The 22,762-nt window shown below is 37.2% G+C and overlaps 1 protein-coding gene across 2 annotated transcripts in view; it reads right to left on the reverse strand.

Annotated features, from left to right (window-relative positions):
• Nucleotides 1-22,762, reverse strand: part of PLCE1 (phospholipase C epsilon 1) — a 139,249-nt gene that overhangs the window by 21,696 nt on the left and 94,791 nt on the right. The window contains exons 5-21 of one of the 2 annotated variants that reach the window (XM_040070695.2): nt 20,223-20,368; nt 18,189-18,447; nt 17,343-17,551; nt 14,769-14,810; nt 12,530-13,196; nt 11,860-12,042; nt 10,895-11,012; nt 10,367-10,526; nt 7,076-7,198; nt 6,855-6,991; nt 5,699-5,937; nt 4,857-4,918; nt 4,547-4,712; nt 2,662-2,769; nt 2,158-2,274; nt 1,917-2,075; nt 788-911 (exon numbers count right to left, since the gene is read on the reverse strand). In XM_040070695.2, coding sequence (XP_039926629.1) covers nt 788-911; nt 1,917-2,075; nt 2,158-2,274; nt 2,662-2,769; nt 4,547-4,712; nt 4,857-4,918; nt 5,699-5,937; nt 6,855-6,991; nt 7,076-7,198; nt 10,367-10,526; nt 10,895-11,012; nt 11,860-12,042; nt 12,530-13,196; nt 14,769-14,810; nt 17,343-17,551; nt 18,189-18,447; nt 20,223-20,368 — 3,019 coding nt within the window. The remainder of the gene's footprint in view (nt 1-787; nt 912-1,916; nt 2,076-2,157; nt 2,275-2,661; nt 2,770-4,546; nt 4,713-4,856; nt 4,919-5,698; nt 5,938-6,854; nt 6,992-7,075; nt 7,199-10,366; nt 10,527-10,894; nt 11,013-11,859; nt 12,043-12,529; nt 13,197-14,768; nt 14,811-17,342; nt 17,552-18,188; nt 18,448-20,222; nt 20,369-22,762) is intronic. The other variant, XM_040070697.2, reaches the window with a different exon arrangement.

The raw sequence follows: 22,762 nt of genomic DNA on the forward strand, positions 1-22,762 counted from the left end.
GTCAAGTCTTGAACTGCATTCATTAATTATGTGACTATTTTTTAAATCACTAAACACAGAAGCAAGTAGTGTTAACAAGAGAGCACCTGGAAAGAAGTCCTGTGCTGCAGGACATGCTTGAGCCTTACATCTTCTGTGAACATGGCATCTAGAACTCAAAGGGGTCTCCACCAGAATTAAAGGTGCAGCAAATGAAGTACTCCCCTGTTCACTCAGGAGAACATCCCCAGCTGTGCCAGACCAGTTGTCCACCTAGCACAGTATTCTCTTTCTAACAGTGGTAACAGAGCAACCCACCACTAATCACCACCCCAACAAAACACCCTAAATAATAGGGATGTTGGACCAAATACTGCTACCTATAACATTTGCTTATAAATCTGTCTTTACATCTGTCCAATCTCTTTTTTTTTTTTTTTTTTAATATGCTGATGCCATTTGGCTTTGCAATTTCCCATGGCAGCACATTCCAGATGTTTACGAACAGCTGCACAAACAAATATTTTACCTGTTTTAGACTGATCTTCCACTTGGTTTACTGAGCACCTCCTAGATCTACCAAGTACCATTCTGTGCTGCCCTTAATCCACCACTTAATGACTCTGTAAACCTGCTTCCAACTCACCCCTCAGTCCTCCTCTCTACCAGCTGAAGAATTTCAGCCTTTTCAGACTCATTCAAGGACACTGCTTACCCAGCTCATTCCTGAACTAGAATATTCACCTCTTATTACTACAGTTCTAACAAAAGCACTGTAACAAACAAACAAATTAATAAATATAGTTACCATCGGAGAGAGATTCATAGTCATAATCATATTCATCCTCTTCTTCTTCTTCCTCTTCATTGGTAGGTGTGGGGTTGCTAGCACCATTGCTAGCCTGTGCTTGCAAATGTGCCAGCTGGTGAGCCTACAAGAACAGGAACACTTACTACTTTATTGCTATGTACTTTTAAAAGAAAAAGAGTTTTCATCATTGTTTGCATCTTGTTTTGTTTATATGAAAACACTGAATACGTTAAGTGAGAAATAAGTAAGATTGTTAAGATCAAGCTAAAATACTACTTCAGGGGTTTGAATATAAAAGAACTTGTATTTCAAGAAAAACAGTAAGATATGAGACTGAATTAATTATGGGAAAATGTACAAGTTGCACATCATTCAAGACTGCCTTTTTCCAGTCCGAGATATGCTGTTTCAGAAACAGTTAAATACTTTTTCATAAGATGGAGAATATCCATATACTGGTATGATCAGTGCGATTTACTCATCTGCTATCAAGAATTTAATGCAATTGTGTTTACATTTTGGGTAACAACAATTAGTTTTCACGGATTCAATCAATCTGCTGACTAACCATAGACATTATTAGAATGAGGCTGCTTGAGATGCAGCCCTAATTTTTAGAAATTAAAAAAATTCTCACACGGGAATAAACAGTACTTGAATAGCAGATTCCCCCACAAAAAGTCAATAGAAACTCAAGTTATTTGCCTAGCTTGAATTTGAAAAAAGAAACAAAAGCAGAACTCTACCAAAAATTACTACATACTGTAAATATATACACAATACTCAATGCATATCTCTCCTTATCAATAAATATGAATAGTAAATGTTATAGCCTCAGAGAAAAAGATTCATTTATGTTTGTCACACAGGGCATGTGGTGTTAATCACAGTATTATGAAGTTTTATAAAACTAATATACACTAAAATTTAGTTAAGCTGTAGCTATAATTTACTATATGTATTGTCTACTTATTTGAAAGCACTGCAATCCACTGTGAGTTTTCCAAGCACTAATGTGCATTAGATTATTCTGCTATACGTGTGGGATTAGCAAAAACTTCAAACACAAATGAACCATTTCTAGCACGAGCTGGGTCTCACTGCTTGTGTTAAGGAAGGACTTTACCTTTTGTTTTAATATATCCACTGGTGTTTGATGGGCTTTCAGCTTCTTGTTTTTAAGCAAGATTTTTCTTCTCAGCTGGCCAGGGGAAGGCAGCATGGGATCATCAGAAAAGTCACTCTCAAATAAAAACTTTGTCACCAGCTTATCTCCGAATACGTTCTGAAATATCACGAACAGGTGATGCATTAGGGAAAATCCCACGGCACGTGCTTGGAATAGCTCACCGCGGTCGGTGGCCTACCTTGAAAATCTCGGCCATCTTGCGCTGCTGGGGCAGCGAGCAGTGGTTTTCTATGGAGATGATGACCGGCATGTCGGAGGTGATGAACGCGTTGCGATCGATGGCCTCGACCACCTCCTGCGAGAGAGAGACAGGAGCCACTGAAAGAACGTGGAGCAGTCTGCAGCTTCCAGTTAACCTGCTGTTAGCTGGCAGGGGAGACATCTGCTCTCCTCTCTAAGAAGGAAGAGGCCATGATGTGCTTTCAAAGCAAGAGGGCATCTCCTCAGGACACAAATGGTAACACCTACTTTTGTTACATATGACATATGCTACAAAAACTGATTTGAAAGCATATTTACTGCTGACAATTTCATGTCTGACATAACCTATATGTCTATAGTTTATATTCTATTAGAATTTAGCCCATTAGAATTTGTATTTTTTTACTAGGCAATTATTTTTGCTCTTCGTTACAGAAAAAATAACTTTTTTTTTTGTTGCCGCATGCAATTAGAAGCATACCTTAAAAGAAATCTTTGTAGTAAGAGTGTGCCCATGATAAATGATAGGCATCCCATCATCACCGTCCCAGCAGTCCAACTCGACACTTCTGCAGCCTTGTAAAAGAACCTACAATGCAATTGAACAGTGTAAGCACATCTAAGCCACAGTATCATGCCATCAAAGCAGGAGGCAGACGTTGCAGAGCTGAACGAAAGCCCAGCGATTAAGCAAAATTGCTGCAAAGAGCAATCTCTGTGAAGTAAACAGCCCACAGAAGGAACAGTCCCCAGCTAACTGCATTCCCTAACTGAATTCCTTATTTCCCGTTGAAAAAGAATGGAAAAAAATAAGCAAAGTATGTATGTTCTTGGGAAAATTACCATAAAGCTTTGAGATTCATGGTATCATACAGGACACATGGAATCTGTGTGCAGAAGGTGGTTCTTACTGTATAGCTTAATTTTCTGAGAGAGAGAAACATTCCAGTATTTCTACCTGCAAAAACAGCTATAAAGCAACATGGCAATTTATTTCAGTTGCTCCCCTGACAGCTTACGGGTAAACCTGAAGTTTGTTTGCTGGGCTTTTTAATTATTGTTAGTTTTATAATTAAAAGACAGTCTGAAAATGAAGTCTTAAGAAACTTCTATGAGGATAGTTAAAATGGAAATGTGCCAGGCCATCTTGATCAGATGTTAAGCTAATTGGCAGCCATCAGTTCATTCATCAATGTTTTATTTATTAATTTATTTTTTTTAGAAAGCCATTGCTAGAAAAAACAATGAAGGAAGGATGAAGGAAGAGAAGAGCTAACCCATCTTTTGGTAGCTCAGCTTATTATCGCCATCAGTATTTAGCATGCCTGTCATCTGTACTACAATTCAATATTTTACTGAATAGAAAGATCTCAGCAATCAAACCCATTTCCAGCAAAGTCATTCATGAACAAAGAAAAAATTACTTCTCAAAACCTGAACAATTTGATTTCAGACAGTTGTGTCCATAGCTGGCACTCCACCACCTCTGTGAGAGCCAGACACACTGAGCCAGAACCAAGTGCCTCTTCAGCTGGCAACACCACTTGAGGGACAGGAAGAAGTTTTCTTAATCATGGCAACTTTGAAGGCAGTTGATCTCTATCTCACTTCCCATCTATTACCAACACAATACTAAGATCACTGTGCAGTGCTACTACAGGAACCTCTGCAACTGCACTCCTCAGTGCATTCATATTATTCAGGATTTCCTAACACAGCCTCACCTCTCTGCCTACAGGTGAAGGAGCATATGGGACACCAGAGGAGTCCTTTGTCAACGTGAGTCATTAACTCTCAGCACAAGGAACACACTACTGACAGGAAGTTTGATGCCTTCTCCAGCATTTTGTAAACTCAAAGACACACAAATTTATATATACAAACAAACAGGGAACTGAAAGCCCAAGGGAGGAATTGTTCCTTCCCTGATTACAACCCATCAGGCATCAAGTCTAAAAACTGTAGAATATTCCTAGAAGTAACGTTTTTAGAAGTTATAGCTCTACTTGAAATTTGTCTTTGCAGTGCAATGTACAGTATTTCAGTAGTGTTTTTGACATCTGAATGAACTAAAATATTAGATCAGTCTTTCCTGTGGGAAAGTCTAATTTTAGTAGGTTGGGTCAGACCGACTGGTGTCTAAATGCTATGAATCTCAAATGAAACCCATTTTTTTGCCTTAGAAAAGGCATTTGAGCACAACTGTGCTTACAGGCAGCTTTCCCACACATCATGTTTTCCAACATTTTGCAAGCAGGGGTTTAGGACATTTAGACTTTCAAAGCAAAAAGGTCATGTTCCTGAAACTTGTCAGTAAAACAAACAAGTTCATGCTGAAAGCCACACAACAATCCAATCCTGCATACCTGGCTGTAGAGCTCCACCGAGGACTCCCCTTTAAGCTGATGGCCAGTAAGGTAAGTATTGTGTGAGGATTCTATGTAGTAATATGAGAGAGGAAAGTGCAAGTCCTCAGCATTCTCCTGTGATTCATCATTTTTGGAGGCAAAGTTGTCTTTGTCCATCAAAAATCTAGAAGTGAGAAGACGTGAGGAAATTTTATGCTGCGTTGAGCATTTTGTAACTCTCCAAGAAACATCAATACACTGGTACCATCTTTTTACATATATATAGATATATTTATTTATATATATAAATTAGCATGTAAGTAATTACCTTGCAAATCCTTCAAAAGATAGCAGCCCCTGCTGGCACATGTTCACACTAGGTTCAAATTTCTATAAGGAGGAAGAAATCAAAGATACATATAATAACAATGCTTAGAAATATGTCTTTGTCATGTTTTTTATATGAGTCTGCTCATAGCACTAAACAGCTAGAATGCAAACAGAGTCTTTTTGTGGATTAAATAATCAGGTACCTACAAACTGTATTCTACAAATAACTATATAAACATACTAAAATCATAATCATAAATCAAAGAACCATTCAGGTTGAAAGAGATGTTGGGAGATTACCTAATGCAACCTCCTGTTCAAAGCTGAGAGAGCAATTAAATTGAAATTAAGAAAGATTTATGATCAGGTGGTCTAGTCCTATCTAACACACCACCATTTCAACAAGAGTTGTGGTATTTCAACTTGAAGTTTCTTTAGAATGTCTGTCTTTCAAACTCTGTAACTCTATCTTATAAGCTGATAGTTATATATAGTTTTTAGCCTTTGTTACCTGCTAAACGGGAGCTTAGTTTTGGAGTATATTAATTACACATGCTTGGAGGAAAAAAATTTTTTCTACATATTTTCTAAAACCTTCAGCCATGGTATATAAGGGAATAAAATGTCCAAGTTTGCTCTGGATATTTATGGACAACCACAAAACTTTCTAGTCCACAATATAGTATGAAATTTTAAAGTCAAGTAAACTGTAGAGACAGTATCAGTGTGAAAGGAGATACCCACACAGATGCTATTCTGAACAGCATACACATTAATGGGGAAAATGGAAGTAACAGGAATTCTTGTAAAAAGGAAATGCAAGATATTTGTATTACAGACCTGGATAATACTGAGAATTTCATCATAGGTGCAGTGTTCTCCTTGGCAATTCACTAGGAAGTCGTTCAGCTGCTGAATTCCTACTCCAAATACTCCCAGTGATGTGCTTTCTACTCCAGTACCATTGGTTACAATGCTGGCAGCAGCAATGGCATCAGATATTTGCCTCTGGTTGTCTGATAGCTGCTGCCTGCTCTTAATGAACAAACCAAGGTCTGAAACATTTCTAGTCAACAAATCTTAAAAGAAAAATGAGGAAATAAAAATATAAGCTAAACAATTATGTGTATTACATATCCTGTATAGAATATAATGTAGTATACAATACACACAAGTATCTCACTGGGTGTTTTAGCACTGACACAGTAAATTAGAACAAATCCATCTCGTTTCTACCCACTAATAAAAGAACATTAAGCATGCAAGTGAGTGGACTACAGGTGTCCAATTACTCTGAACAAAATCCTGGAACCTTTAACATGGATTCACAGCCCCCTACACACCCAGGACTCTCCTGGTCCCTCTCACCATCACAAACAGCCTCAAAAGCCTTTCCTTCACTGTGTGCAACCCCACACCCTGCCTGTTCAATCACTCTTTATCTTCTTCCACTTTCATATGCCAGCTGTTCAGCACACTCCTCACAAGCTGCTCGGCAGAAAGGCTGTTTTCTTTACATGTGCCCAAAGTCCCAGACTGAAATTGTGATAACTGAGGAAAGTAAAGGGGAACAGAGGCTTCCTTCCCCTTTATCCCACATAAAGCAGATCCACTAGGAAACTAGGTAAGAAAAAAAGAGCCAAATGTGACACAGGGCACAGCCTCCTCATTTCTCCTCTCTATATTTGCTCAGTGTTTTAGCCCTTCCAGGAGTCCTGCAACCTGTACAGATCCCTGGGCTCAGCCATTCAGCAACAAGTTTTATTCCTCTGCTGTTACCAGTTACAAATATATCTGGCTAACGGAAAGCTGGAATACTTTTTTTTTCTCTTGATTTTTGTCTTATATCCCGCTAACTAGGTATTAGTGGAGGCATGGCAGCAGTCCTCTACTTAAACATAGAACTGATAATGAGACTGATTCAGACGCATTTTATTAAGGCAAATCACTGAAGTTGCTCAGCAGTCTAAGAGCTGCATTTTTCTCCTTAACAAACCTAAATCAGGCTGGAATCCACTGCTATTTTCATCAATCTTCAAATTAGTATAAAGTGGAGCAGGATCTAAGCCCGATCGATTGCAAGGCACAGCGTAAACATCAAAAAGGTCTTTCAGATCCTTGCGGCTACGGACACTGCAAAGAGAGTGGGAAAAGTTCAATTTTTGTTCTTTTATAAACTTGGATTAATTAAATTAGTACAGAAAAAATGTCTTTTACCTGAAAGATTTGAAGAGCTCTACAAATTCCACAAAAGTCATGTTACTATCAGACACCATGAAGTTCTGAAATCCCTTCATTCCTCCTTTGACACGGCCATGCCAGCTACTGCTGCTCCACGTGCTAAATCAAGAAAAGACTGCTGTAGTTTGGTTACATTAAACTTCTACTAAATTGAAATAGCATGCATTAGTGTATTAACAGTTTATTTGTGTGCTTCTTAATGCATTTATTACCAATACCTGGAAGAAGCAAATAAAGCACCATTTTATAAATGCATAATGATGTTTTTTTATCTTCTTGCTCTATAGCAGCTTTTTTTTTTTTTCTTCAAGGCAACTGCAGACTTTATCAGAATGCAAAATGTATATTATGCAATTTAAAACTTTTGAGTGGAAAAAGGTCTGATGCACATGGCACAAATGAAAATGATTTATTTTCCCTATAAAGAAAACAATGCCAGTATTCTTGTAATGCAGGCTGTGCATAAGGGTTCATTGAAGACGAAATAGTAAAATAGGTTTTTCTGGAAACTGCAATCATTAATTTAAGTTGTGCAGCTGAACAAGGGTTTTGAAGTAGAACCAGCACATTTCAAAAAGTCACATTCCCAAAATCTTTAGGCTTTTAGAGGATTTACACGACTAAGTATAGTTAGGCCCCGACTTGAGCAGTATGAACAAATCCTTAGAGAACTCCATGAAGTAACTTGCAATGAGGGGCTGAGTTGTTGAGCCCCTTTCTGGGCCTAAACACCAATGAACAGACATTACTGGAATGGGATCTGCCAGCAACAGCATCCTGAAAAGCACAGGTTCTAAGCAATAACACAAATATCGACAACTATCTAGTTTAAACCATAATTAACTGCACAAGTTACAGTATTTCCCTCAAAATATGAGATCACATGTCAGATTTTATTGCTCTGTAATGTTCAAATATAGAGATCCATTCTTCTATGAATTTTGCCATCGAGTTCAGTACAAACAGTTCTGACAGCTGTGATGGAAAAACAGGACCAGTTTGTTGTTCAGTATTCCTGAAGACATGCCTGCAAGCAGGTGACTTTCTACACAAATATGGACCAGATCCTGAGTTTACTCCTGGCATGGGATGGATGCATGCAATTGAAAACAAAATGTGATTTAAAAGTATTTAAAAACATCATCTACTTTAGTTGATAATATTTGATTTGTTTGCCATCACTATGGCAAGTACTGACATACTTCATATAACTTTTTTTAGCTAAAATAATTCCTAGCATTTTTATCAGACAGGAAAAATAAACCATGATGAGGAAAGTCTCTAGATTCCAGCAAACAGATTGGAACTGCAGAGTACCAAATGGGAGTCCAAGAGTAGAAGAAAATGCTCAGCATTTCACCCAATCTGATCACTAAAGATTCTTTTCCAGAGCAATGGGAAATAAATACAAACAAAAAGTTAAAAAAAAAAAAAAAAAAAAAGGTGAAAACCCCCAAGAAAACCCCGCCATCACCAACAACCAAAATTGCAATTAGTAGCAGTCTGGATTACACCTGTAGATAGTTAATGAGAGAGGAGGTTTGCTCTCCCTTCCCAAAAAAGCTCCCATCTCTAGTCTTCCGTATCCTGTGCTCTGTGTCCCAGCGGCCTTATCAACCATCCTCCTGCTTCCTCCACCTTACAAGTGGCACTAGATTTCCTAGGAACTTGGAAATTCATCAGATGCTCATCTGCTTTGAAGGAATTACAAAAGCAGCTGCAAGCTAAATGTGTTCAGAATAAAACTCTCTCCAATGCTCCAAATTTCTTAATGGCTCATGAAAACTGGGTCCAGAAAACAGGTAAAACATGTAAATCTGTCCTGAGAAAGACCTCTTCAGGACAGATGAAACAGCCATAAACTATATCCTGAACAAGTTGTAGCAAGAAGGGTCATAGCAAATTTGGGACTGCTCTGCAAAGCGATGCTGTGGAGATGCCAGAAAACTTTGCCAGGGAAAACCTGAGATAATTGGGGGAGGTCCACAGCGCTTAGCTACACACAGATCCACTCAGAAACCCAGTCCTGAGAGGATTTAAAGGAACATTAGCTGCCCTTTCCCAGGAAATGCAAGTTCTCCATTGAGCCTTTTAATCTCATTTAGAGACAACAACTATTTTGGCATAGAAGCAGATTTGCAAAACACACAACCATTTTTCAGAGAGAGTAAAGAAGTATTTCTTCAGTTCAATGTAAAAGAAATCTGGTCATACCCTTACAAAAAAAAATTGCTTACCAAGACAAATTCAAGTTTGTGAATGACAGTAAAAACCAAAAAGAACACAGAGGCTCACAAAGCAGTGTTACCCCAACCACACATGTTCACAGGTGGCTCTACTTATTCACACCTTCTGACAAATCCAACTATTCTAAGTATAAACACAATCCCCAAGAAATATACAACAGAAACCATTGCATAGGACGTCTTTTCAAGTATAATGTTCTATCAGCAGCAGTAATCTCTTCCATTGTTTACTGTTGCCCTCCCAGAGCCCCCAAAATCCATACTCATAATGATATTTCAGCATTCCTTCTCCAAAAAGGCACTGGAAAGCCTCTGTTGAGACTGTCTTCTTGTATGTCATAAAATACCGTCCACATCCCTGACATATTATTAATATTGTAATAACTACTACCATCACCATTACTACATGCAGAATTAATATAATAGTGCACCATGTTACAGCACATATTGCAACAGCATAACCTTTTACACTGCCTAAGTGGCACAAAAAGGATGAATGTTCAAGAAAAAGAGGCCTGTAAGAAAAAGATTCCAAACTGGTTCCTCCAATTCCCAAGACAGTACTGCAGTCATCACCAGGAATGTCAGCAAAAGTTATTACTCTCCCAGGTAGAAAGCATTTGTGCTGAGAAGCCTCAGAACTTCAGCTCACAGATCTATAACAAATCTGTTGATTTTCAATATACAGAAAATGCCTATAACTATGTTTTGGAGAAGATCTGGAGAAAGAGTTAAACTTCATATTTGTGTGGTTTTGGAACAGCATTCCAATCTGCTTCTGTAACAGATATAAACTGAAACATGCTGCTCAGGGACTTGCTACAAAGCCATCCTTAGATTCATGGCATTTCAGCTTAAATGCCTTGTGTTGTTCCATAATGTGTTTTAGATGTCCACAAAAAGGCTAATGACATTTCTGGTGCTGTTTTTGTCAGATTTTGCCAGTTTGGCATAAACCCCACATTTGATAATAAATAAGTAATAGTAGCTTCTTTTCTTTTTAAATCAAAGCATGGATTACCTAGACTGACTTTTGTTTGACGATATTACAGGAGAGGAGACTGGTCTTGCCGGTGAAGACGATGTAGCTCCTAAGTTGGGAGATCCAGATGCTGTCAGAGAGTGAGCTCTTCTTGATGGCAGGTTGTTAGATGGAGAAGCATTAATAATAATATTTTGATCTAAGGAAAAAACAAAAGTTTTCATCATAATTGCAACACCTTGCCCAATAAAAATGCTTTTGTCCAGGAGACCTATATGAAAATTCATTCACTAGCAGAATTCTAGATTTGTCCCAAAACTGTCAAAAAAAGTTCGTTTTGAACGACACTTACAAATGTATTTTATCTGAATAGAAAGGGAATGCTACTGAAACTAAATGAAAGAACAATCATGAACAACTAAAGAAATTTCAGACTTCACAGATTTGGAGTTTCAACTGCAAAAGTAGCTTTCTAAGTTTATTTTTAACACTACAAAAAAATGTCTACATAAAAAGGCTTCGAGTAAAACCATGAGAGATTTTTAAGTACTAAAGCAATATATTTACCTGGTTCTTCTTGTTCATCAATATCTTGAGGATCTGAACCACTTCTATTACGGTACTCCTTACAGCTTTTTGCCTTCCGAGTTGCCATTTCATCATCAGTGGCCTCTCCACTTTCACCCTAGAAATAACAAGCCCCATAATAAACATCCCAAACCCACTATTTCCATTTCATTTCAGTACAATCTGTAATAAAACCATGAGATAAATCAGCTATTCTTTATGAAACAGACTTCTGTGAGGCCAATAGCAGTATAAAAGAAAAACTTAAACTCATACATAGTCAAATGTGGGACTATTAGGTGTTACCTCCGTTTGACATCACACAGAAGATGACAGTGATTGTGCCTCTCTAGAATGTTGCAGCTGGCTTTACACTATTTCACTAGTGCACTGGAGCCCTAAAGAGGATGGATCATGTCATTTAAGAATCTTTCCACCTGCCCACTAGAAAATGTGGGTAGCGTAGAGGTGCTAGTCCTGCATTTTCCTCTCTGCTGCCTACTGTTGAAAGCAGTTTTGTCCAGGAAAAGAGAGGAGACTGCCAGCCTAGGGCATGTTCCCATCACCCACACAAGATGGAATGGGTGCTAATGCAGTGTAGAATAACTATGGTAGCATTTTTCAAAATATGAAAACAAAAAGGATTTAAAAAAATTACACCAACCTCCAGACACCACTTTGCATGTTAAGATTTTATCACCACCAGTATTTTATCTTTATACTGAGGTAGTACCTAAAGGCTGTAAGAAGATACTGTCCCGTTCTGCTAGCCCCAGCACCTACATGTCCTAACAATGCTGCAAGCATGAGTAAAGAACAAACTATTGGAAAACAATAATCCTCAAACCTGAATCTACAATAAACAGTTTTAAAACCATCCTCTAACTTCTTTTCTCTGGTTCAGAACACAGCTACACAGTGACTGCAAGAAGGAAATAAAACACACAAATAACAAAATATTCTACCCTGATGAGTACTTTCTTCTTTTTCTTAGCTGTGCTGATTCCCAGAGTGTTGTTTCTCTGCACATTGGGCTTCTCAGTGCTTTTGGTGAGAGATCCCGTGCCTGTGCTTCTTGCACTCCATCGTCTGCCTCCAAACAGCTCGACAGCCTGAGCCAAGGTTGGGCCTTCAAACCTTCCATCCTCCTACAAAGATTCTCAGCATTAACAAGGAGAATAAGGACACATTTTTCAAGCAATAATATTGACAACTCTGAGGATCCAACGAAAGAAACATCATGAGGAGGCAATTTTTGATTACTGAGTGAATTCCCCAGAGCTGTTTTGTTTGCTGCTTTGGGGATGTTTTCGGCCCTAACTATTATCAATCATTATTTTGGTGCCCTTTTTAAGAACAGTCATTGTTTTTTCTTTAATAAAATACTTATTCAAAAACTCCAAATGTATAAAGAGCTTCTTAAGAAAAAAAAAATAATCTCAGGGTATTGAAAATCTGCAAGATTTGACATAACTTTGTGTGAAGAATCAGCTCTTGCTGCTTAAACTATGTTAAAAAGTTAGAGATTTTGTGTTAATCTTTAATCTAATCTTACTTAATGATAGAAACTAATTGCATTACATTAAGCTGTTGATATCTTTGAACTTTTTTATAGAGGATCACAGCATCTTTTACCTGGTAAAGGCTGACATACTGTTTCCGTAGCCACTGTAGTCTTTGATCCGGGTATCTCCTCATTTTTCTTACAGCTTTAGTCAATTCCAGCAATCCATCATACAGCATTCTGGCAGTGTATTTCGGAGCAACAAAGTGCAGCAACTTATTATCAGTAGTCTGAAGTCCATAAAGTAGTGTTATACCATTTTCTTCAAGGGACATATTGCAAAGTTTATTTTGAACACACACAGTGTGCATATCGATGCCTGAGTGTCCCATATATACAGCCTTGGCTGAAAACAAGTCCAAAAAGCCTTCCACCAGTCCAGTATTACCAAGAAACTGGTACTTCCCAAGCTCAGCAGTATTGCCCAGCACACTCAGTTTTGCCTTAGCATTTGCAGAGCAAACTGTCGTGGGTTTTGTCCAGGTCAAAGTACTATTGTCAGGCTGGAGCTGGAGAAAGCAACGAGCTGAGAGATGCGTCTCCTGGTCATAATGAATGACGGTGGCCCCTTGTTGCATGAACTGATGGACATCAGCCCTGATGGACAACACGTACCAGGGAATGAGCTCTATCCCATGGCAGAAAGCCTTTTGTTGCTCTTCCGTTGAACTTGTGTCCCATTCTTTCAGCTGCTCAAATATGTCACTTTCAGAATCTGAAAGATCTCCGATGAGAAATCTGCACGCGAGCAAAGAGGAGACATTTATATTTAGTGATGCGTGTGCTAATTTATGCTGTGCTTGATGAATATTTCTTCTGCTGTAGTTTAAACAAATGGAATAAAATCATCACTATATAATTGCGACTTACAGGAACTTGTGTAGCTTTTGAAGTATTACAATTTATGTTATTGCAATTTTGCATCAATTAAGAGATGCTGCTACAATCACTTATAGCTCCTGATACAATATGATTATATTTTCCTAGAACTTTACAAACTTTGCATTAATAACAAAAAGTGTCTGATTGGTTCTTAAAGCCAAGTGATTCCATTTTCTAAATCTGCTGTGTAAGATTGCTTCAGCTGAAATATTAAGTGCCGTATGTGGAAACTGTTAGCAGGATGCAGTGCATTTCAGTCAGGACTTCTAATCTCTGTTCTATTACTGATTTCATGTGCAATATATAATATTCTGATCAACACTAGTAAAATACTGGTTAAAATACAAACCTTCCTCATAAGAAGGCACAAAGAATTTTATCAGATACTTTTCATAAGAAGTTTTATTTTACTTAAGGAAAATATTAACATAGAATTTGTATGCAGCAACCAAAATTTCTGAAGTATTTTGACAAAATTAGAAACAGTAGATACAGAGCAACAATACTGAGCTAATAGAAGAGGTAGTTTAAATGAAATGTCTTCCCTGAAGAAGCTTCTAACATGTGTGAAAACACAAATTTTCAATATTTGGCTACTTCAGTGACCATAAAAAAGGACAAATTGTTCTGTGTAAAACAGAACTAATGAAGCACATTTTCCTAAGGCTATCCAGGCAATAAAATCCAAACCATCTTCCTCTACATATCCTTCAAGACATCTAGTCCTAATACCCTCTTTGCTTCCCTTTCCTATCACTGCAGTACTCCCAGCTCCTGTCCCTTACCTACCCACTAAGCCAAAGATGTCATGCTGTGTTTCCAAGTCACAAACACCATCTCCCCCTGTGCTAAACAAGACAGATGACCATCAGCTTTCCCTCAAACACTCCTCTACCTGGATGACAAATTAATCTGAATTTTTCCCTTATTCCATACAGCAATGATTCCTCTATGAATGTATTAATTGATGAGATCTCTGTCTCTTGACCGAATTTATAAAAAAGTGGCAAATAGGTTGAGTTTTTATTGCTTGTGGGGAAGGGACTGACAAAACAACTGCATCAGTCTTAAGTGCAATTTTGTTTCTTTAAGAAACATTCCTACAAATAAAAGTCATGAGCTGATATAAATTGTCTTACTCGAGCCTTACCAGACTCACGTAAATTGAAATATTTACCTGTATTACATAAAATTAACATTTTAAAATGAAACAAACAATTGAAGCAGCTCTTTCTCCCCTATGCCCTCAAAACAATTGAACAAGTCTCTAAAAATGCTGTACAATGTATTCAGAGCAGAGACAGAAATGGCAGAGCTTTGTTTATGCCTTGTTTCACATGTTGCACACTGCAGATTAAAATGTACAAGAAGCGGGTAAGCCAAGCACACACACATAATCAGCTGCCAAACCAATTACTGAGCACTTACAGAGCCTGGGCTGGACCAGGGACTTTCTTTACATGTGCTGCACTGAGAGGCAAGGAAATGAAAAGATAAAGGAAACAGTCACACAGAGTGCAGTTTTAGAGAAGTAAATTGAAAGGTATACAAAAAGAAATAAAGTGGAAGTTTTCCCCTATTATTTTATATGTTATTTACTGTAATTGGAGAAGCTTAAAAGTGAAGATAAGATCAGACCAATGAAGCAATGATTCAAAGTCAGGAGTATCTTCATAGGTCACTCAATAATTAACCATTCCATAAAAACTCTATTTCAAATGTGTTGGTTTGGGGGGTTTTTTTGGTTTTTTTTTTTTTACATTTTCCTGCTGACCTTTATTTTAAAAAAATTGATAAATTGCCAGAAAAGAGTTCTAAGAAAGATTAATGCTTGATATTTATCTGGCATGTACAGAAATCCAGGGCAATTAGATGGGTCACTGACTACAGAGTGATAGAGCTTATTTGCTAACGCAACTAGGAAAGTAATTATACCCACTGCCCACTGATTCTATTAGATGCCTTTCATTTTCTTCAAATCAAATTAACCTACCAGCTTTGGTGTATTCATGTTCCACAACACTAATCCAAATCATCAAAAGAAAAACTAATTGAAAATCTTTCTTACAATTATAAAGTAATGAGAAACATGTTATGCAGTGTATTTTTCTGCCTTTATGACCACAACACTACAATTATCAGATAATTCATAATTATGATATAATTTGGATTTTATAGCACTGTATGCAAATACGACAGGTCTCACAAGAAAGAGGACTGAATTTCTTCCTTAGAACCCTTTAGTTGTTCATAGCAATAAAAACAAACCAAACACAGCCTCCATACAAGCACAACAGAACATGGCCCTCCTGCCTCTGTAGCAATTTGCTCCTGTGCCTCACCCAGCTCTCTGCAAGCCCAGGAAAGACACAGCAAGTGAATAAGGAATTTCCAACGCCTGTGAGATACTTCAGTTAAATCAGTATTTTCAGAAGTATTCTCCTACAAGTAATTTACTGTTAAAATCAGTATTTACTGCATCAGAAGTACAGATACTCCTGAGTAGTTAGTAGCCAGAACCAGGAAACATAACTTTAATTACCTATCTGCAGTTTTGTTCATTTAAATTTTAAATTTTCAGTTCAGAGTCACGCTGGGTTTTTTAAAAAACTAAATTCCTACTTTAGTTTAGAGTGCAACTTACTAGATTATATTTACGAATAAAGCATAAGTAATTTGCCAAGAACTTATTTCATAAACACATAAAAAAGGAACTCTCTTTAATTTCTATTTTGCTCATTCAAGAGAAATGTTTATATGCCTAGCTTATTCACCATTTGAACTGTGATTTGCAAGTTGATTTTAAAGCATATTAATTAACAAAAAAAGATTCCTGGAAGAAAGTATTAGGACTGAAGTAAGTCACGAGATAACATATGTGGGCAGAGAAGTGGGTCTGTGTTTCTTGGCTTAATCTAGTGCACCACTTCCCAGAAGCAACTAAAGCCAGATGTGAATAATTCTATTAGAAACCATTCTTTCAGGAAATAATGATTATTTATTTGAAATGAAATTTAGAATTACATGTTAATGAAATAAATACATTTTAAACAGGAAGATAGTAGTTGCCTCTCAGGCAGTCACTTATTAGATTTAATGTTTAAGTAGCTGAAATAAGTTCGATAGTTCTGAACATATTGGTATTTCTGACACACATTATCAGTAAAATAACTCAAGCAGTGACTTAAGCATGGGGGTTTTTTTATGCAAGCCCTCACATAATTTTACATTGCTTCACCTCAGTGCAGTACAGTTCTGTTACTTAATTTGAAGTTACTCTAACACAGTTACTTAGTTGAAAGCTGACCTGACCCACCTATGTCTACATGGGCTTTTATAGAAGATCATGTGATGTCCTAGACTCTGCATTTCTGTATTTCCTCCTGGTGACTAATACAGTCTTCAAGAGTGGTCTTCAAAGTGAAATCAGATTACTGAACACTGGGCTTTTTTTACACAAGGCACAATGAAGTAAACTTCTTTGCAAAATAGCAGGACTACAGCAACCTGAAAATTCAAAATGTGTACTCACATATGAATGTTTTCTGGACAAAATTGAAACCCCTCAAACTAACATGTCCTTAAAAGAAGAAGTCTTTTGAAGGATAATAACCTTTTTTTTGAAGGGTCCCAGAACACTGCCTGAGCATGCAGATTATAATGTTCTGAGCTCTGATAACAAATATGTCCTGGTGCTATTCCTGTCACTAGAGATCAAAATTGTAATTGCAACTGTGGATTTTTAAAGCTCTCTGTGTAAGACAAAAAGGATTTGCCCTTATCATGAGAGGAAGTATTTACATCATGAGGGAAAATATAGCTATACAGAGAGTTTCCAAGCAGTTGAGTATCAGGGGAGAAAAGTTCTGAATTGGAAATGGATAAATACAAGGGAAGATGTTAAAGTTGCTTTTATTTCTGAAAGAAAGCCTTGGTAAAAGAAAATCAAAGACCAAAACCATGATATATCCATGCGATGATAGTAAATAAAATAAGACCTACTGGTAGCGGTTTTTGTCCTTCAGAGAGTTTTTCCTTGAATTGCTCCCTTCACTAACATTATCTTCACCCTCTTCAGAATCCAAACTGCGATTGCAGCTCCGAATAGTTTGAAAGATACTGTTTGTTGTTGATTCTTTTTCTGGATTATTTAAACCATCTTGGCCTACTCGTTGTAAGAAATTATCTTGTCCACTGTAATCTGAAACAAACTATAGAGAAATCTAAAAGATTAGTATAGTTACAAATAGAACATTGTGTCATCTACTTATCACTGTAGAAGTTTTTACTATTAAGAATATTTAGTGCATATTTCCTACTTGCTTCCCATGGGATTTTTTGCCTACTTGCAACCCAAAACAGACCAAATAATTTCATAAATCAAGTAACACAAGTTAAAGTAACTGCTGATCTCACAGGGGCATTTTTCTATTAAAACTACAATAATAAAACTCAAAAGAATAGTTTCTTTCCATAGAGGAAAAGTTTGATCTGCTGAGCTTCTAAATTCTGTTTTTAAGGAACTGAAAATTTCCAGTTCCCAGTGAATTAAGTGGAAGGTCAGAGTATTTAGCAGAAAATAATTACACATTTCAAGCTTTACATACTTACTTAATCCGAAGTATAAATAAGATCCTTTATTAGTAATTCTGATTTCTCAGTACTCTGGTACTGAACTAGGTAGAAACAACCAAATCTAAATTGCTAAGGAACTATGGAAATTAAATTGAGGTCCACGTAACTGACCAGTCTAGTGAAGTCTGGTTTAGAAAACTTTACTTAGATGATGTCTTTGTGCAAGATTACATAAAATAAAGCACTGGCTAAGAACATATTAGTCTCATTTACCTCTAATGTTTCATACTGGGAGTTGTATCGGGGACAAAGTCTGATGAGGCTTGACGCTCCATCCAAAACTTCACAGAGCTCTTTTAAAAATACACCACAGAAAGGAACAACTTTACAGCCCGGAATATTGAGTGCCCGGTTGACCACTTTCCTGTATTCAGATGATGACTCATGTTGTGCCATAGCATCCTTCAGACTTCGCATGGTTTCAATATCAGACTGGTCCATAAATTGCCACATTTTCAAGACTTTTCTTGACCTATTGCAAGAAGAGATTGCATCATTTATTAAAAAAATTTAAACTATTTACCTCCAAGTCCAACACCCACAGCACATATGTAATAGAGGAAGTTATAATTGCTCAGAAATGAATGAATGAAATCAAGGCCATTATTTTTATGAAAATTCCCCCCTTTGAATTATCAAAGAACAAAACTAAAAACGAGAAACCACTGGAGCAGTATTTCACATTTTAATAAAAGTCCAGCTGAACAAAACATACCAGCAGGCTTTCTATCTTTTTTTTTTTGGTGTGTGTGTCACTGCCTAAAATTCCTAAGGGCCCATAAAGAAATTATAAAAGATTAAGGAAACAGCATAATGACAAACCAGAGTGTTTCTTACAAACTCCTTTAGATGTATTATGAACAATCCATAAAGCTAGTTGGGGGGGAGGGTTCCATTCAATTTATTTTTAAAAATTTACATTGTTTTCTTCCTCAATTTGCTCACAAAATAAATTCTATATTTTCACAGAAATAAGTCAGGACCATGTTCAAGCTCTCAGGCACCAGTGCAGAGCTGCAGCTGAATAGAAATTCTGATTTCCAACAGAAATAGCTCCAAGGATTGTGAGTACCTCTGGGAGTTCTCTTACCTTAGGAGCAGCATGTCTGTGTAATCACATGGCCTTTCTTCCCACCCCTGGCCTCAGACATACCAAAAGATCCAAAGATACGCTCACAGGAGACTGCCCTTCACCCCAGTTTCCCTCCCCGTCCCAGAAATGCTGCTCCTCAGCACCAGCCTTCACCTCCCCTCTCTCTTGTGCTGTGCAGATGCATTAGAGACAAAATTAAGCCCTTAATTTGCTTTGCATTTTCCCTCATAACTTAGGTGGCTTAAAGACTGTGGATGTATTCTGCTGAAATATACTCCCCGTGCCTATGAGTGTTCCAAATGAGCTTCATATACCAAAACCATAAACAAATAGCTCAGTGAGATCCTTACTAAACCACAAAGAACAGCAATGCAAACACTTTAGAGCTCTGTTACGCAAACATGTTATAGGAGGGTCAAAGCCAAGAGATGGGAAACTTGGTCTTAACTCTTCCCTGTTCTTCCCATTTGCTGCCCCCCGAACTGCCAGTGCTAAGGCACTGCCTTCCTGCTCCCCTGGCCCTACGTGAACCTGTCATTCCAGAAGAAAGCACACAATGAACTGCTTTTGAGCCCCTACTCTCTCCTCCTTGAGATACTGCAGTCCTACGTAAGACCATGACAGCATGGGATCCCAATATCAGTCTAAGTAAAATCAGAGGGATTAAAAAACAGATTTGGCTGTTTGGTCTTGTTAGGGCTTTTTTTTTCTTTTTGGGGTCGTTTCTTTTTTACAGTTAAGACTGATACTTTTAGAGCATCACCACGATTATTTTTCACTTATGTTCTGGAGACTCCAACCCCAAGTTACATTAGTCGTAGCTCATCAGATAAACTACAACTGCTTTCCCATCTTCTTTTTACATTTAAAAAAAAATTCTGTTTAAAAAAAAAAAAAAAAGTTTTCAAATGCAACATATTCAGTGTGCATCAGGAAAACTGATGGAGTCTTTAGAGAATTTTGAGAGAAAAACGAAGGGTTTTGCATGCTTCATTTTTCCAAAAGGGATTACTAGAAAGTCACAGCATGAGATGATGTGGCTTAGCCATGGATTTTTGTTTAGTTTCATTGTTCTCCAGAGACATCTGCTTAACAGAAGCTGCAATGCCATCCATCACTGAAAAGCCATTTAAAAAAATAAGAGTTGCCAGTACCTCAGCCCTGCCAGGAATTCCATTACAGCATTGTAGTTGCCCATATTCCAGCAGCATTTTGCCACATGTACTAAGTATGAGAAGACTTCTCGTTTCTCCTCCATAGAACCTGCAGTCAGGATCAGCCAGGTAACCCACGAGCTCACCTTGTCAAACCAAACAGACAGCATGGTCAGCCAAAGCAATGTTACAGAGCATTCATGCACACTTGATAGATAATGTGGGTTTGTTTGCTTTCTTCCATCAGAAGGGTATCAGTCAAAATTCCACATACATGCTCATAGCCAAATCACATATGCATTGCAAACACAACTTACACAGTGATATATTCACATTACAACAGTTAAATCATTAACTGGTCTAGAAAAGCTTTTATTAAACAAAAAAAACTACTGCATCTTAATACAAGATATTCTGAATATGCATTGATGCCACAGAAGAAAATGGACAGCTTCAGCTAGCACTGATTTCTAAAGCTGCTGGAGAGAACTGCAGTATAAATTCTCATGAACGTGGCTTATAGATCTCAGCCGCACAGTGAATAACCCGTGTTAACAATATGAACAGTGAAAGTTGATAAATTGGATTTTTTTGATTCTGGTTAATTTCATAAAACTAGATCCATTTAATGCACAGTTTTGCTAATTCCTATATGCATCGAACATTTCAGTTAATTTGCAACATCTGTTTGCAAGATCACAAATGAAGTAAATAAAAAGAAATCCCATCTTCCAAAGTGTGCCCATGCTACCAACATCTCTTTTGTAATCAATTAATGTCAGAGTCAAAAATCAACTTAGTACATGATTCTGTTTGTATTTAAATAAATAAAAATCAACCTTTCATTTTATCAGTGTGCAGATTTTCTTTCCTAGTTTATGTTCCCACAACATTCACATAAAGTAGCTATATTTCACATGGAAACCTAATTTAAACCAACTGTTTCTTTTTACAATATGACTCCCTGGAGGCTTGATTTTTGTCATTGTGTAAACACTTAGGAGGCAATAAACGTGATTTGTTTACTGACACTGTGTTCCATTCTTTGGTCCTGAAGGACTCAAGTGTTTACAGACAATACAAGTGTGAGGAGAGGCTTATAAAAATTAGAAAATGCTAGTTCACCCCTCAGGGGCCATAGACTTTTATTTTAAAAACCAAGCATGTGAAATAAAATGTGAATGCATTAGTACCAACAGGAAAATAACCCCACTGAAAATATAAATATATAAAATATATATTCTATTTATGCAAGTCTATACAGACTCAGTGTTCTGAGCCACCCACTCTTGAGGGAGGACAATCCAAGACTATGAAGAATTGAAGTTACTATTTAACCTGGCTGATGGCCACAGCAATCAAGAACCATGGATGTCCAGCTGAGAAGAAAGGTTACACTCCTTATATGCAAAACCCCCAAACAAACAACCAAAACAAACCAACAAACAATATCTATCTATCTCACACTTCCCACACTTTTAGGACTAAATTCTTGAAGAAATTCATTCGCTGGGGACATACTCAGGGGTGAGGACAATGACTACGGGGATGCTCTAACAGGTTGTGAGCGTCAGAGGCAGCACACTAATCACTCCAGCAGCTCAGAATGAGAATCTGAATTCAGCTAAAATGTTATTCAATGTGTTCAGTTAGTTACTCCTAAAATAAAAAAACTCAATCAACAAAGAAGTGCATACCTGAAGAGCATGAAGGTATGGAAAATACAAACCACCATAGCACTACATGGCAAGGGGGTCAAATGAGGGCAAAACCAGAATAAAAGGTAAATTAAAAAAAAATCAATTAAAAAATCAGAAATTGTGAAACAGAACAGTCAGATCTGTGGCACATATTTGTTTTTGTATGCTAGAGTAAAGTGACTTATCATTTTTCCAGAAATGGCTCTGTTAGGGAATGCAACTGCTAAACATACAATCTCACAAAAAAATTAATATTTGTTTGCCATGAAATACCAAATCTGGTAATGATTAATATGGTTTTAGAATTTTTAAAGAATCATATAATTTTAAACAGGTATGTTTTAATCTGAGGTAGTAAAGATGTAATGATCAGGAGGAAACAGTATCAAAATTGAGAAAGAATGTCTAAAAAGGCAGCTGGCTTCAGACTCTCCATTAAGAGGAAATATTTAAACTAGGGCAGCCACTTGTTGAAATTCTATTTAATAGAGAGTTTAAGACTGCTATAAACAGGATGATGAACTTTTACCATCTGTAAACACAAACAAAAAAATATAAAGGGCAGCATGGGTCAGCCTTTTCAGCCTTGAGATACAGCGTAACATGTAAGAGCAAAAGACGGGTACAAAAGGCACTCCTCTTGCAGGACAACAATAGAGGAGTAGAAAACATTTAAAAAATTTTTCACTAAACAAGAAGAAAAGTAAAGTGTCTGAATCTTTTAATTTTAAAATAAAATAGGCAAAGGCAGATATAACAGACTGGCAACCAGGGGACAGAAGTGAACATCTAAAGATATAAGCCACTCCTGAGAAAAAATGAACATGCTTGTTTTAGAAA

The sequence above is a fragment of the Hirundo rustica genome, chromosome 8 (assembly GCF_015227805.2).
Source record: "Hirundo rustica isolate bHirRus1 chromosome 8, bHirRus1.pri.v3, whole genome shotgun sequence".
NCBI lineage: Eukaryota > Metazoa > Chordata > Aves > Passeriformes > Hirundinidae > Hirundo > Hirundo rustica.